This window comes from Engraulis encrasicolus, chromosome 15 (genome assembly GCF_034702125.1).
Source record: "Engraulis encrasicolus isolate BLACKSEA-1 chromosome 15, IST_EnEncr_1.0, whole genome shotgun sequence".
NCBI classification, from domain to species: domain Eukaryota; kingdom Metazoa; phylum Chordata; class Actinopteri; order Clupeiformes; family Engraulidae; genus Engraulis; species Engraulis encrasicolus.
The window spans coordinates 7,796,467-7,813,055 of NC_085871.1; the positions used below are offsets into that span (position 1 = coordinate 7,796,467).

A 16,589-nucleotide genomic window follows, 5' to 3' on the forward strand; every position below is an offset into this window, starting at 1 on the left:
ATCAACACATAGCTGACCTTTCATTGCCATTGCCTTCATAAAGTTGAAGTTGCTGTTGTCAGATATCAAATGTACAGTATAATGATATGAGTTTCTTCCGGAATAGGCCCAGGACTTCCAAATCTTTTGGCCTTCATCATTGACTACAAAATAAACCCTGCAAAGAATATACTTTATATTCAAATAGTATGTACCTTCACATTTAGCAAAAATAGTACTATTTAGAGTAGAATGACAATGTTGGAAAAATATGTTTCTCTGTCAGTAGTCATTCCTCATAGCTAAGCACCTCTCTTTAGATCCCAATACCGTACGTTCATCCATCTTTCCTAACATGCTTATTGCCAATACTATATTCCACTATTCATCAAGGAGCCAGTACTTTCTTCAAGATTTAAGTGTTTTCCATTGTCGACCTGGGATAAAACCAGATGTTGGAAGGTTTATCACATAAAAACCTGGACGTTTATTGTCTTTTTCATACCATCTCATGACAGGAGGCATATTTTTTTAATGCTGCTCTCTTTGCGTGACTTAAACTTATCTTCCAACAAAGTTCTGGAGATGAGGCAGCCGCACACAGAGTGGAGTGAGCGAGTGAAGAGAGACCTCACAAAACCAAAAGGGGGTGACATCATGGCTCTCCATACTGATGTATAATTGCCTTATTATGTAATGATACACCCTGGAAGGAAACCAGAACCACAATCTACAATCTGCCAGACATCATATGGCAGGCAGGTGAAGTCATACTGTAGCAATTCCAAAGAGCAGGAAAGGAGAGGGGGAAAAATACATCTATTGTTAAGTCTCAACAAAAACATGGGAATGGTGGCCACATAAAATGGAGATCCAAACTTTTATTTGTGACAGGAGTGTACAGGTTTATTATGAGTGCTATTGAGCAATATTATGACTTGTTAAACATTAATTCTGGCATCATGAGTATTATTGAGCAATATTATGAGTTGTTAAACATTCATTTTGTGTTTGTGCAATGTTGCAACATAAGAATGCCGTGCGAAACAATTTTGGGGTAACATTTTGCTTCTTAGAATTGTGAAATATCATTATCAATATTTTTGTCTTTGGGTTTTAAACCATTTGCACCCGTCCAAACTAAGTTCAGCTTAAAGTCTTCAAATAGTCTTTTCCGTTCTTAGGGAGATTTAGAGATACTGAAGTACTGTAAGTGAAATATTATCTATTTCTGTTAGATAAATATGAGACTGTGGGATTAGTCAGTTCAGTGACATACTGTATATGACACAGTACAATACAATACAATACAATACAATACAATACAATACAATACAATACAATACAATACAATTCAACATGTATTTATATAGCACACTATGTATGAAGTTGACTCAAAACGCTTTCAAATACATAGACATACCCACATAAACATTCCCACATTAACACACCAGCTCTGGAGGCTGCTCTATGGCACCAATTGTCCAGGGTTCATCTGAGAAAGTGCACACTGACACATGTCAAAATATTATTATTCTGTTTTTGTAGGACAACTGTCCCAAGCTTCCCAACTCAGGACAGGAGGACTATGACAATGACGGCCAGGGAGATGCCTGTGACAAAGACGATGACAACGATGACATCGTGGATGAGCGGGTAAGACAACAGTGTGTGTGTGTGTGTGTGTGTGTGTGTGTGTGTGTGTGTGTGTGTGTGTGTGTGTGTGTGTGTGTGTGTGTGTGTGTGTGTGTGTGTGTGTGTGTGTGCATTTTTGAGGAGAGTGGAATTAGTGGAATACTGTGTAATTTGTGTGCATGTGAATATATTTGTGTGTAGGGATTGCAACTGAAAATCCAAATCCAAGCATTTTATGGTTATTTCTCAAACATCTTGTGATATTCATAATATATCACTCGTATGATACTACAAAGTTGAAATTATGTAATATAACTTATACCATCTTTAAGAGTACTTCTACTTCATACAACTATGCTTCTCTCCACCTAGGACCACTATCTTGTATCTACATACAGTGCCCTCCATTATTATTGGCACCCCTGGTTAAGATGTGTTTTTTAGCTTCCAATTATTATTATTTTTTTCTAAATAATATGGGACCTTAATGGAAAAAAAGAGAAAAATCCAACCTTCAATACAAGTGCATTTATTCAGTGGGGAAAAAATCCCACATAAAGAAATAATTATTTGACATCAAATAATGTGTATCACAATTATTAGCACCCCTGTTGTTAATATTTTGTACAACCCCCTTTTGCCAACAAAACAGCACATAATCTTCTCCTATAATGTTTCACAAGATGGGAAAAGACAGAAAGAGGGATCTTCAGCCATTCCTCTTTGCAGAATCTCTCTAAATCATCCAGAGACCTGGGTCCTCTCCTCTGTACTCTCCTCTTCAGCTCACCCCACAGGTTCTCAATGGGGTTGAGGTCTGGGGACTGAGATGGCCATGGGAGGAGCTTGATTTTGTGTCTGGTGAACCATTTCTGTGTAGATTTGGCCATATGTTTAGGGTCATTGTCCTGCTGAAAGACCCAGTGACGACCCATCTTCAGCTTTCGGGCAGAGGGCAACAGATTTTGATTTAAAATGTCCTGGTATTTCAAAGCATTCATGATGCCATGCACCCTAACAAGGTTCCCAGGGCCTTTGGAAGCGAAACAGCCCCACAGCATCACTGACCCACCCCCATACTTCACAGTGGGTATGAGGTGCTTTTCAGCATGCGCATCTTTCGTGGCACGCCAGACCCACTTAGAGTGTTTGTTGCCAAAAAGCTCAATCTTGGTCTCATCTGACCAAAGCACACGGTCCCAGTTGAAGCCCCAATACCGCTTGGCGAACTTCAGACGTTTGCGTTTATGATTGTGGGTGAGGAAAGGTTTTCTCCGTGCATGCCTCCCAAACAGCTTGTTGGCGTGTAGACAGCGCCTGATGGTTGATTTGGACACTTTGTGACCCCAGGATGCTACCATTTGTTGTAATTCTGTAACAGTGAGCTTTGGAGATCTTTTGATTTCTCTTACCATCCTCCTCACTGTGCGTGGTGGCAAAATAAACTTGGGTCCTCGTCCAGGCTTGTTTACCACTGTTCCAGTTGTTTTGAACTTCGTAATTATTCCTCTCACAGTGGATATGGGCAGCTGCAGTTGAGTGGCAATCTTCTTGTAGCCTCTGCCTGACCTGTGAAGGTCGACGCACATCTGCCTTACTTGTATGCTGTGTTCCTTTGTCTTTCCCATGTTTAAGAGTGGATAAGAGAAATGGCCTCGGTGTCACGTCATATTTATACCCCAGGGAAACAGGAAGTGATGAATTACTAATTAAATGTTCCTACATACTCTGGTAAACTTTGTAAACTACTGTAGAAATGACAGACATGCTTCAATTATATTTATTTCCTGGGAATTGTTAAGGGTGCCAATAATTGTGGAACAGGTGATTTAATGAAAAATAATTATTTTTTAGTCAGGGATTTTTTTTATTTTCCTACAATTCATTTGAGTTGAAGGCTACATTTTCCTAAATTTTTCAGTGTGACAGTATTCTTCTGCAATAAACACTGAATTTATTTTAAGGCTTTTAACACATCTCAACCAGGGGTGCCAATAATTGTGGAGGGCACTGTATGTATTATGTACTTCATATGTTTAACCCCTTTGCGCAAAGCCTATGTTATAACCTGTGATGGCTGTCTTAATCTCTTACTTAATGCTCTTGACAATGTCATAGCAATATTGTTATGTTGTAGTAGTGCATTTTCAGCAAATAGTGAATAAGCCCGCTGGCGACCCCATCTACAGTAAGAGGCTACCTAACATGTGTAATGAACATCTTGTCTTTTAACGTCTTGTCTGCCCTCCACCCATGACAACTAGATTACTGTGTGTGCATACTTCAGAGTACCATCTGGTTTGTAACATGCTCTCTCCCCTCTCCGCCCAGGACAACTGTCCCTTGCAGTACAACCCTCTCCAGTATGACTTCGACAAGGACGACGTGGGCGACCGCTGCGACAACTGTCCGTACGACCACAACCCGGCTCAGACCGACACCGACAACAACGGAGAGGGAGATGCGTGCTCGCTCGACAAGGACGGCGACGGTACAAGGCTTTTTTTCCCCCGTTCCCTCTCAGAGCAGCCAGTCATGCTCATGTGTTTCCCCAAACTCGGGTGTGAAATTTACGACCGCAACACCCTGTGGAGAGGGAGAAAACCCAATTCATTTCCATCCAGAACATTCAAATGTGTTTATCCACCCAGCTGTTTTCTCATGGTATGAAAACACACGTAATTGTGCAGAAATTAGGACGAAACCTAAGACGCGTAGCAGTGATGAATGATGCGAGAGACACAGATGATGGAAAACACTTGCGCATGCAGACACTCACGCACACATACTGTATAGCACTGCACTTTAATAGGCTAGGTTGAGAATGCAGGCTGTTTCCACACGTAGCACATAGCTACTGACACCCTCATTCGGAGTGAGTTACAGTGAAATATGTGCGGGGACAGTCCCCCGAGAGTGATGTTAGGTGAAGTGCCTAACAGTAAAGTAAACATTGTGTTACATGTGTCAAATAGCTCACAGTAAGGGAGCTATTCACAGTGTGCAGATAGCTTCTTTTTTTCCATATGTTTGTCTGTATCCAGCAACCGTGTTAAATAGCTTGAGATATGCACACAGTTCATGCGGTTCTATTTAAATGTTGGAATTGTGATCACTGGACCACAGCTACAGTTTAATGGCTGAACTTCTGAAAGTTAAACATGAACACACACACCAGTTATTCAGCGCGTAGTGACTTACAGCAGTGGTAATAATGGTGCAAGTGTTTTTCTTCCATATTGATGTCATGCTATTGTGTTGTACATTTCCAGAGATTCCCGATGATCGGGATAACTGTCCTCTGTTCTACAACACTGACCAAAGAGACACCGATCTGGATGGAGTAGGAGACCTTTGTGACAATTGTCCGCTGGTTCACAATCCTCAACAAGTGAGTCAACATCTGTTCGTGAAAAAACAAAGTATGAATGCGAAGAAGCAGGTTCGGCAGAGGTTCATACAGTAAGGTATTATAAACCACAGTGCACAATATCAGATAACATTTGTGTGTGTGTGTGTGTGTGTGTGTGTGTGTGTGTGTGTGTGTGTGTGTGTGTGTGTGTGTGTGTGTGTGTGTGTGTGTGTGTGTGTGTGTGTGTGTGTGTGTGTGTGTGTGTGTGTGTGTGCTAAATGCTAAATACTGTACCATGGCAAGGAGAGAGGTGTGTGTGTGTGTGTGTGTGTGTGTGTGTGTGTGTGTGTGTGTGTGTGTGTGTGTGTGTGTGTGTGTGTGTGTGTGTGTGTGTGTGTGTGTGTGTGTGTGTGTGCGTGCGTGCCTGCCTGCCTGCCTGCCTGCCTGCCTGCCTGCCTGCCTGCCTGCCTGCCTGTCTGCCTGCCTGCCTGCCTGCCTCCCTGCCTGCCTGCCTGTCTGTCTCTATGTCTGTGTGTGTCTGTCTGTGTGTCTGTGTACTTATAAGGTGTCACATTAAGTGTACTTGATTGCAGGTTGTGTTTGCGTATGTCAACCTGAGCCTGTTGTGCAACCTCATTACAGACTGACGCTGACGATGACCTGGTGGGAGACCAGTGTGACAACAACCAGGACATTGACGAGGACGGCCACCAGAACAACATGGACAACTGTCCCTACATCCCCAACCCCAGTCAGAGCGACCACGACAAGGACGGCCAAGGGGACGCCTGTGACTTTGACGATGACAATGACGGCATCCCTGACGACAGAGACAACTGCAGGCTGGTGCCCAACAAAGACCAGGTGGACTCCAATGGTAAGGTTAATGGCACAAGAAGATGACATACTGTACGTGCAAACATAATGATTATGGCCCGTGACATATTTTAGATTTTTTTACTCATGCAATTACTTATTATTGTAATAGTTTTAGACTATCTATAATATTACATCAATAGAGTTTTCACATGCCCCCCTCCCCCCCTCCCACCATTCAGCACCAATTGACTTTATTTGTTGTCACAACATGTTAAACCGCATTTAAAAAGTGACTGCTATATACAAACACTGAGATTAAGAGGGCCAATGAGATTTAAGAGCAGAGGGAGGGGTGGGTCAATGAGCTGGACACTGCTGTGAGGACGGCTCCTGAGATGAGAGGTGAGATTAGCCCGAACGTGACCTCCAGCCTGACGGAGCTGCTTAATAGCCCGGGCTTAGAATAGACAGGGCTGCACTGGTAATCTGACATACAGGGCATTCCCCCGTGGGCCGTCAGTCCTCAGGGGCTAATGCTTTTGGTTTCTAGTTTGTCTGTTTCAAAATTTGCCTTGGAGATTGGTCCACACTTTAGATGGGGTGGCCCATCAGTGCATCCTTGATATACAGTGGATTGAGCACATCATAACTGTAGTATGGGGGTCAGGCTGGGCTCTGCCCAAAATGCCCGGGCCAGTTTGTGGTCCCAGTCCAGCCCTGGTAATAGCAGTTAAGTGATGCTTAGTTGCTGTGGTGTCCAAACTCAGCACTGGGCACCATGGCTCTGACAAAGCAAGTAAAGCACACTGGTTTCATCTACTAAGCAAAACCATAGCCGATGCTTACCACAGTTATCACAGTTGTGTTTACAATGTTTATTTTGCAGTGTTAATTCAACATCGACACATCGACAGTTGAAAGTGGTGCAATAGCTGCAATAGTGGCACCTGTCAAATGTACTGTTTACCTGCAATAGTGGCACCTGTAAAATGTACTGTTTACCTGCAATAGTCTGTACCAAGGTGTGCCAGCATGCAAGCTGCTGTAGAGTCTGAGGAACGTAACTACCACCAAAGGCTGCTCGCCGTGAGATGAGTGATGGGTTGCCTCATAGCGACGGCAGCTGATTTGTGTTTGTGAGCAGTGCCATGAAAGGTCTCTGATTGGAATACTCTCCCCGGAGAGAGAGAGAGAGAGAGAGAGAGAGAGAGAGAGAGAGAGAGAGAGAGAGAGAGAGAGAAAGAGAAAGAGAGAAAGAGCACAAGGCATGCAGATATGACTGATAATCACTGGAATGTTCCTCTAGGCTTTTACCATTGTGGTGTGCCTGTTACTCTTCTCTGCCAAACTTAATTTGGAGTGGAACACCTTTTGTTTTTGGAGCCTGCATCATCAGTTTCAAATCAACGGCATCCAAAGACCTGTCTCTTTCTGAACGGAAAATTACTCGTTGGGCTTGCCTTTGAAGAGCAGCTCAAACAATCGACTAATGCTACAGTAAACTGAGTGGAATGCTAACAATAGAAATGCTAAATACTTTACCATGGCAAGGAGAGAGATACGTGATAGTCCCTAGTTTTCCTCTCATTTTAAGGGTAAATGATGATCCAATGAGCGGACTGGCTATGTTTCTGGAAGTCATCAAGGCCCCCTTAATAGTTTTGTATAACAACAGCATTGCCAAAACACTGGAAAATGCATTTGGTTATTAATGATTGATAGTGAGAGAAGAGGATGAAATAGTCTGTGATATGCTTACTCCATGACTAATGCTTGTGCTGGAACCGCACTTGTTGCTGTAATCATAGTGGATTAATTTCCGATAGCCATAACATCAGTAGACATGTTTTGCTATATATGCAGATAAATGTGTTATACAGTTTTAGATTTCAGATTAAAGATTTTTGTCATGCTATATATTGCTTTTGGAGTTAGCGTAACAAAAACATATCCATCAACAAATTTCATTTTATTCTTATCAATTCATTGCTCTCTCTCTCTCTCTCTCTCTCTCTCTCTCTCTCTCTCTCTCTCTCTCTCTCTCTCTCTCATTCTGTCCAAGGTGATGGAAGGGGCGATGCATGTCAGGATGACTTTGACAATGACAGCATCCCTGACAGCTTGGACGCATGCCCGGAAAATGGTGACATCAGCGTCACAGACTTCCGCAAGTTCCAAATGGTACATCTGGATCCCAAAGGAACCACACAGATCGACGCCAACTGGGTGGTCCGGAACCAGGGAAAAGAACTGGTGCAGACTGCCAACTCAGACCCTGGCATTGCTGTTGGTGAGTTTATGCAAAAAAAGTAACTTTACACAGTCATTAATTGCATTTATAAAATGGATTTGGAGAATTGAAAATATCTAAGAGGGTGATTGGGAGCAGGGAAGCTGACGGGACACACACACACAAATGAGTCAGTTGTCCAGGGCCCAAGGAGAGAGCAGACCCAGAATTGGGCCCTCATTACATTCTATGTATTGAGAGTGGGGGTCCTTTCAGATGACTTTGTCCCAGGACCAGCCAAACCTCTCAGCGGTCCTGATTGGGAGTGAAACCAAACAAGAGGAAGAGTTGACAACAAATGTTTTGTAACTGGAGCAAAGCTATGCAAGGACCTGCACACCTTGCAAGTCTTTTTCTGCAGGAGCAGATTTTGCTTTTCAGAGTTTCATCCTTGAAGTGTCTAGAAAGAGCCTTCAAGGCTTAGTGCCAAAACGTCAGCACGTCTGGCAATAAAGTGGTGACTGCACTGTGTCACGCTCTTCCCCTCAATACTAAATCATGGCCAGCGACTGTCACACACTAGCAAATAGAAATGTTTCATGTCAGGGCCTTGGCCAGTTACCTCATGACTTGTTCTTCTCATCTTGAGAATGCCACCATGCCCATAACGACAACTGTACAGGCATCAATAGTGGTCAATTAGACACATCTGCTTCCACCTGTGTGTGACGGAGGTCTTCCTGTACAGATCGTCCCCCTCTGGGCCACAAACCTGCCACCTCATAAACTACATCGGCGATGGGAGGCACAGTACGAGCATGCTGAGCCCGATAGCCCAACACTACCACACTGAATTGAGGCTTAGGAAGGGAGGTTTACTAACATTCCATGCCACACTCTGCTAGTTGTCCGCCGGTACATGTGCAGGACATTTAGCAAGTTATCTCCTGATTCTGGCTGAAGAGAAGCAGCCGATGTAGTGAATAGAAGGAAGAGACACTGAAGATGGAGTATAGGCCAAAACATCAGTCTGCTTTTTATGACTCCCAATAAATTACAATACGAAACATTTTCCCAAGTGTGGCTTCTCTCTTCTAGATGGAACAAATGCACATCACTGCATTGCATTGTCTGAAGCAGGCTTCAGATCATTAGCCTGCATTCATAAGTGAAAGCAAAGCTAGGGAAATGGACAGTTTATTCTCAGTAATAATTTTTTTCCTTCTGTCTGAAATTGTTGCCATCTTCTGCCCCTCCCGCCAGGCTTTGACGAGTTCAACGCCGTGGATTTCAGTGGTACGTTCTACGTGAACACGGAGCGCGACGATGACTACGCTGGCTTTGTGTTCAGCTACCAGTCGAGCCGGCGCTTCTACGTGGTGATGTGGAAGCAGATCACGCAGACCTACTGGGAGGACAGGCCCCGCAAGGCCTTCGGCATCGCCGGCGTGTCCCTCAAGGTGGTCAACTCCACCACAGGAACGGGGGAGTACCTCCGCAACGCCCTCTGGCACACGGGCAACACCAGAAACCAGGTGAGCTGAGCGGCCATTTTCTGTTAATGGGAAGCCTAGTATGTACAATTAACACATATACACACTTACACACACAAACGCACACACGCGCACACAACACACACTCAAACGCACACACATGCACACAACACACACACAAACGCGCGCGCACACGCACACACACACACACACACACACACACACACACACACACACACACACACACACACACACACACACACACACACACACACACACACACACACACACACACACACACACATTTTTATTTTACAGTTATAGAAGGTTAACCCCGAAACGTCTGACGGGCAATAAACCTCAAAACTTGGAGTGCTATCCTGCTCTTTATTTCATATTTTACAGTTTATTACATGGCTAGCCTTACATGTTGTAGAGCACTCTGTGTACTTGGAAGGAGCTGATGAAACATTCGCAGGTCAAGTAACTTTCTTCACTTTATCTTTGCGTTACATAATTTACTGACTGCATGATTTCTGTTGGTTGTCCAGGTGCGGACACTATGGCATGACCCCAAAAACATTGGTTGGAAGGATTATACAGCTTACCGCTGGCATCTCATTCATAGACCCAAGACTGGCTTCATCAGGTAAGATACCGCACTAGTCCCATGTACCCTGGGGATCATATACTGTAACATGAGAGAGTAAAACTAGAGACAAAAATAGAGGCATTCTAATATGAGCACAGAAATAATCAGGAAGATGAACCAACTAATGAGTGATTGTTGGACAGGCAGACGGAATAGGAAGTAGGCGGGTTGACTTTCTAAAGCTACGACCTGTACATCTGCAAGCACTTTAAAAATGTTAAGTCAACCAAAATGTTGTGAGATGGTCAACGTGGAGACTTTGAAATATGTCTTTTTCTAGTCCTACAATACTTTAACCTCCGTGTTCTTTCTGGGTTGTGAATTGGTGAATTAGTGAATGCTGTAGTGATACATAGGCAGAAGGAATATGAAGCAGAGGTTTTTTGCTTTCTTGGGCTAGGATTTCTACTTCTTCTTACATTACATTATATTACACTTACCTGACGCTTTTTATCCAAAGCGACTTACAGTTATTTTAGCCACAGCTATTGGTTACAAGCCTTGGAGCAATGTAGGGTTAGGTGCCTTGCTCAAGGGCACTTCAGCCATGGGTGAAGGTGCTGGTGAGGGCGGGATTTGAACCTGCAACCCTCTGATCTAATGACTAGGGCTCTAACCGCACGAATACACCAGGCGCAACATGAGCGAGGGGAGCTATGGAAGTAATTGACTTTATATTGACTCACGTGACAAAAGCGATTAGAGGACTAGAGGCGATTTGCGCGACGCAAGCGACAGTTTGTAGTTGAACTCCTGGGAATATTATGCAAATTAGCTATGACGCGGTTCGGCGACAGCCACCACAGCCAATGGGAATGTTGGAAGGCTTGCATTCTGCTTTTAACGGACATACTCTAGTCGTCGCGTCAATCGCTCGTATCGCTCTTGCTGCACCAAATCGATTCTCTGTCGCTTGAATCTTGTCACGGTGTATTCGCCAGGTAATCATTGAGCCATAGCTGCCCTTCTGGCTGCCCTTCTTCTGGGACTGATAGAATGTCTTTCAGTTAGTTGTTTGTATTTTGATTGTATTTTGAAATGCAATTTCAAAGTTTTTGTCTTCATAATTGCTTGTTTTAACGTCCAACCCCGACCGCTGTCTTCTTCCGTACAGGGTGGTAGTGTATGAAGGGAAGCAGATCCTGGCCGACTCGGGTCCCGTGTATGACAAGACGTATGCCGGAGGCCGCCTGGGCCTATTTGTCTTCTCCCAGGAGCTCGTCTTCTTCTCCGACCTCAAATACGAGTGCAGAGGTGAGCTAATGACCACACGGTTAACCACACGGAGGGCAGCCCTGATCTGACAGCTAGCCAGCATGCCTGCTCTATCTATCTGCCCAACCTGTCCATCACTAAAGATCTGCTTTATCTGTTCATCACGAGTCAGGGTCACTAAGGGCATTTTCACACCTAGTCCCCTTTAATGGATTCAGACTAAGTACTCCTTAAGTGAACCAAAAAGTGAACTGACAGCAAAATGATTCAGTTCTGTTTTTGGTCATATTGTGAGTGTATTACGAAACCAGCTGCTCTTTCTGGTCTCGTTAAGCTTTTATGGTGTCAGTCCTCTTTTTGATCACACACTCTAGCTCTAGAGCTCTCCTTAAAGGGATACTGTGCAGGAAATGGTCAAAAAAGGTACTGCAACTATGCTGCTCATTGAAATTGGGCTGCCTATTGCCAAATTTGATCTTTACATGAAAGTTTACTAAGTAATAAATTAATATTTTCTAGTATGATCCAAGTACAGTCATTTTTGCCGCTAAAAATGGCTATTTTTGGAAATTCAAAATGGCGGACCATGGAGAAGATCCCCCTTTTCATGTATGAAAAGTGCAATTTTTTTCAGTCATAATGAATACTTAGAATTTGATGGTGGTGGTAAGTATTCATGAAAAAGGTAACATTAGTGAATGGGCAGCATGAATTCTGGAAATAAACAACTAAAAATCTCACACAGTGTCCCTTTAAGTGATTACACCTAGTCACAAGTGTGACTTGTCAGGACTCATAAGTGAACTGTACTGAGACCACATCAATAAATTATTTTGTCCATCTAACTACAGTATATTTCCAATAATACATTTTGTAAAATATAAATGTTGTAGTGGTGATTTAAGGGAGCTGATCCAAGTTGGCCTAAATAGGCAGTAGGCCTATACCAGACTCAAACACTCCCCATAATGCCTCAAAAGTGAATAATCAAAATAATGAAAAGATAGTCCAATTTGAAAAATATAAAATATTAGTATGATTTACCTCCTGGATTGAAAATAAGCACATTTTCAGAAATCCTGACTCTAAAACTCTGCTCTTTGCTCCCTGCTCTGCAGATAACTGATCACCAAAGGATCACCACTTCCATGGACTTGAATCCACCCTACAAAGATTTACTACAGCTGTTTCCATGTCACCAAAAACCAATGAAAAAAAGAAAAGCACATCATTCTTCTGACGTAAAAAAACTGTTCAGTAAGCTACACCGGACAAAGGATGTTTTGAACATGCCGTTGTCAAATATGGTGAGGTCAAATATGGTGTTCGTCCATGGCAGAGACTCCAATGCAGGACATTGCTGAAACCCAACCGTCATGCTAATTGCACACAGTACAAGGTTGAATCCTGCTTCCTTGAATGGACCCTTGGGGATTGCACCCATTTCCTCAATTCCAAATGTTTTTTTGTTTTGTTTTGTATGTATGTAGCAAGTAGTCATGTATTTTCAAAGGAAAATTAGTTTTTCGATAGGTCATTTTTGTTAACATTCTGAATGCTGAGGGAAAGATGTATGATAATTGGGCTTTTTTGGTTTGTTTTTTTCTACTGTAAATTATTTGCTTGTCTTTTGCTTTTTTTCTGTGCAAAGATATAAATTCATGTCCAGTTGTTTTTTTTATTTTTGCTATTGCCAAAGAATGTAAATATTTATTTATTTGTTTACACTGACAGCAATTCACCATTGAAGTGCCTAGAAATACCCAATGTCAGTAGCTCACTTGTTTAGATTTAACTTGTAAAGGTCTTCATTTTCATCTTTCAAACATTAGTGTTGTAGAGTTCATAACCTTGAATCCAGATACTTTGTTAATGAGGAGCAAAAAAAAAATGTTTTGGGGGATAAACATTTCCATTTGAGGTAACGTTTGCTCTATCGCATAGCTCATAATTACATAACACTTATGCTTTTGTTCATATGGAGTGACTTAGTAAATGTCAAACTTTTGTGTAACCTGAGGAACTGATGTTCCTCGTGCTTAAATAAATACGTGACATGGTTCTGCTGTCAGGCCGGGGCGGCCTTAGCGGCCTCTCAGGCCTGGCCTGTGTCAGTTGAAGTGAACCTACTATGGAAAGTAGGCAACCATGTAGGTAAGATGAGAGATGCCCTGCATGCTTGTCATCTCACTTCTCGGAGCTTTGACTGAGTGTTAAACCGAAACCAGGTGCCAGGCGAAAAAACACTCTTTTTTTCGGTCTGGCAGACATGGTCAATATTTCACTTTTTCTTCAAGGTCAGTATGTGTGTAGTAGATACTCATAGACAGTTTCAGGAAAACATTTGTAACACAAAACACATGTATACTGTTGCATTGGTCGGCAGGTGATACTTGGGAGAGTTAGCATGTGAAATGAGACGAGTGAAAGACAATGGAGGAGTGAAGGACATGTACTAATAATAATTAGCGGGGTATTTAACCTCTTTGCAGCTCTGCATAATGTCTAAATCTTAAATTTCTCCAGATCAATTGGTCATTCATAGATGGGTACCGAATGTCTTTGGGGCTTATTTGCATTATTGTGTGAAATGTTTTTTTTCTGCCCTATAACATTGTCATGCATATATGGAAACATTCAATAATCAAAATCAGACAGATCAACTCTTTAACAGTACTAGGTTTACATGTTGTCATTAATAAAAGCACTATACTGTTATGGCATCTATATTTTTACTTCTGCCTTGAAAATGCATGTAAAAATTCACAGCAAAGTGACAACAAATAAAACATTGGTTGCACTGCCTACTTTTGTAAAATAGACTGAAAGATCATTTGTCATCATTACTAAGTATGTTTTTGTGCAGAAAGCTTTCAATCAGTGAGAAGTGTTTGCTCATGCGATGCGATATGCAAAGACCTCAGGACTTGACGATGTGCACTTCGTGTCTACTGCATATGTGGCAAACATTTCAAGAATATCCAAGTAATCCTTTCATGATGACACAGTTGAAACAGTCGATGTGAGTGACTGCCTTGAAAATGCTGCGAGAAAGTCTATAGCGTGCATATCGTTTCCAGCTGTGAGGATCAAAGAGAGGAAGAAGAACAATTGTCAAATCAAGACATCTTTATCTGGGGAAGGCTGCGATCGCCATATTGCTCAAAGACACGCTGAGGACGGAGTTATGTAAGCGACTGTGTTGTAACTCCCAAACTTCTGTGTGTGACTTAACTTGTCAAACCTCAACCTGCCCCTGAAACAAGAGGGCGCTGCGAGGCCTTGGCCTCCAGACACTAGGGTTCATTTCAGAGCACATACTTGACTGGCGTGTCTGACAGATGTGTCAGGGATGTCCAGACAGGCCGTGTGATCTTCCCAGTCCTGGCACAGCATGAGTTGGAGAGGTCAGGAATTAAGCTCAGGTAAAGAATCTCTCCACTTGACAGAACGAAGGAGATTTTTGCTTCTTAAGTCCACCATTTAACACTGCTGTGGTGTATCAAGTGTTTTATTCTCCCCATGCCGGTCTGGTTAATAGAAGCACACTGGATAAATTCCTACAGTGACCCAAAAAACCCAGCAGAAAAACAGTGATAATTCATATATGAATTGATATAACGGATCAATCATTCTAGCAGTTTTATTAGTGACAGTGTTCTGCTTCACTGGAACCGCTTGGAATTGACGGCAAAGAAATCAGTTTGACAGATTTCCACCTATTTTGTCCTTGGCAATGTGTTCATAATCTTCAGGATGTGTGTGTGTGTGTCTAGTGGAGGAGAGTAGTGATAATCACTAAAATGTGCAATGGAGCCTGTGTGTCCGTGTGCACGTGCACATGCATGCATCCATGTGTGCATTTGTGTTTGAATGACCATGTGCACGTGAGTGTGTATGTCTGTGCTTCCACTTATGTGTCAACCAACTATACCCCACAAAACAATCTTTTAAACCCATTTAAGATTAAAATAGGACTCTATATGTGGGTGTCGAAGGACATTGCATATCCAGCCCAAACACACATCATCAGGATGTATAATGACTTTTTCAAGCTAGACTGTTATTGTCCAACTGGTTCAGCCACTGCAGATTTCCTGTTGGGAACTGATCGCAGCCTGATTGTTATTCCTAATGGTGTGCATGAATCACTCCACTGCTGACATCATGGGTTATACACACGCACGCACGCGCACACAGACACAGACACACACACACACACACACACACACACACACACACACACACACACACACACACACACACACACACACACACACACACACACACACACACACACACACACACACACACAGGAGGATTTTCATTCCACTTGAGTGAGAATACTGAGCCCCATCTCAAAAGGGCCCCCCATCTGTGCATTCAGAATGGGTGGTTTTGTGTTGTGCTTCTCTGACATTTACAGGTTCCTACAGCACAATAAACAGGCGTGTGTCTGTTTGCAGAGGCCGCCGCAGCCTAGGCCAGGTCCTGCTTGCTTTTATACTGTGTGTGCTTTTAGAGCAGGGGGTCCATGGAAGCGAGCAGTGTGGGGAAGTTTTTTCCTGCAAAAGTAAAGCACCGTTGAGCAGCAGAGCAGAGCAGCCTCTCTTTCCATTAAGGGGGAAATAACCCAGGCTCCCCTTGGAACCAGAGGAGAAGAATATTCCATGTGAACTCGCCCACCAAAACTCAGCTAAAGCGGCCTGGAGCTCGCGTTTAGCCCACGGCGCCTCAAGTGAGCCTCCCTCGGAGAGGAGATACGATTCGGAAACTGCAGGAGAAGCCAGAAACAAGATATTAAATTCAATCCATAATCCAAAAATAGAAAGTGTTTGAAATGGGCAATTTTTCACTCGACTGTTGTAGGCACCTGAGAAACATTGTTCTTTGACATGCGGTTTGATTCTTCTGAGGGTCTCCTGTTGTTGAAAACCGCAAGAATACCACACAGCCTTGATATTTCAGTTTTCTTCAACTCTTTCTTCCACACCAGCAAAATTACACGTATATAGGGATGTTGGAACACGTCACCATATTTCCACTTCATTGCTTCTAATTTACTGAGAATTTGAATTGTGTTTTGAAATTCATCTTTTCCAGCTTACAGCATAAAGCACTCAACACTTAACTATAACTTTGTCTGACAGAAAGTATGTTGGCAAGCACATGCTTCCTGTCTCAATGTTTTCGGGCCCGAGCAGTCGTGCTAGT

At 42.9% G+C, this 16,589-nt stretch overlaps 1 protein-coding gene across 1 annotated transcript in view; it reads left to right on the forward strand.

Moving 5' to 3' along the window:
- thbs2b (thrombospondin 2b) overlaps positions 1-14,188 on the forward strand; it is a 30,455-nt gene extending 16,267 nt beyond the window's left edge. The window contains exons 14-22 of the mRNA XM_063216927.1: positions 1,528-1,635; positions 3,946-4,105; positions 4,887-5,005; positions 5,609-5,843; positions 7,848-8,075; positions 9,279-9,550; positions 10,060-10,157; positions 11,275-11,414; positions 12,494-14,188. Of these exons, the coding sequence (XP_063072997.1) occupies positions 1,528-1,635; positions 3,946-4,105; positions 4,887-5,005; positions 5,609-5,843; positions 7,848-8,075; positions 9,279-9,550; positions 10,060-10,157; positions 11,275-11,414; positions 12,494-12,501 (1,368 nt within the window). The 3' untranslated portion in view covers positions 12,502-14,188. The remainder of the gene's footprint in view (positions 1-1,527; positions 1,636-3,945; positions 4,106-4,886; positions 5,006-5,608; positions 5,844-7,847; positions 8,076-9,278; positions 9,551-10,059; positions 10,158-11,274; positions 11,415-12,493) is intronic.
- Positions 14,189-16,589: the final 2,401 nt, after the last annotated feature.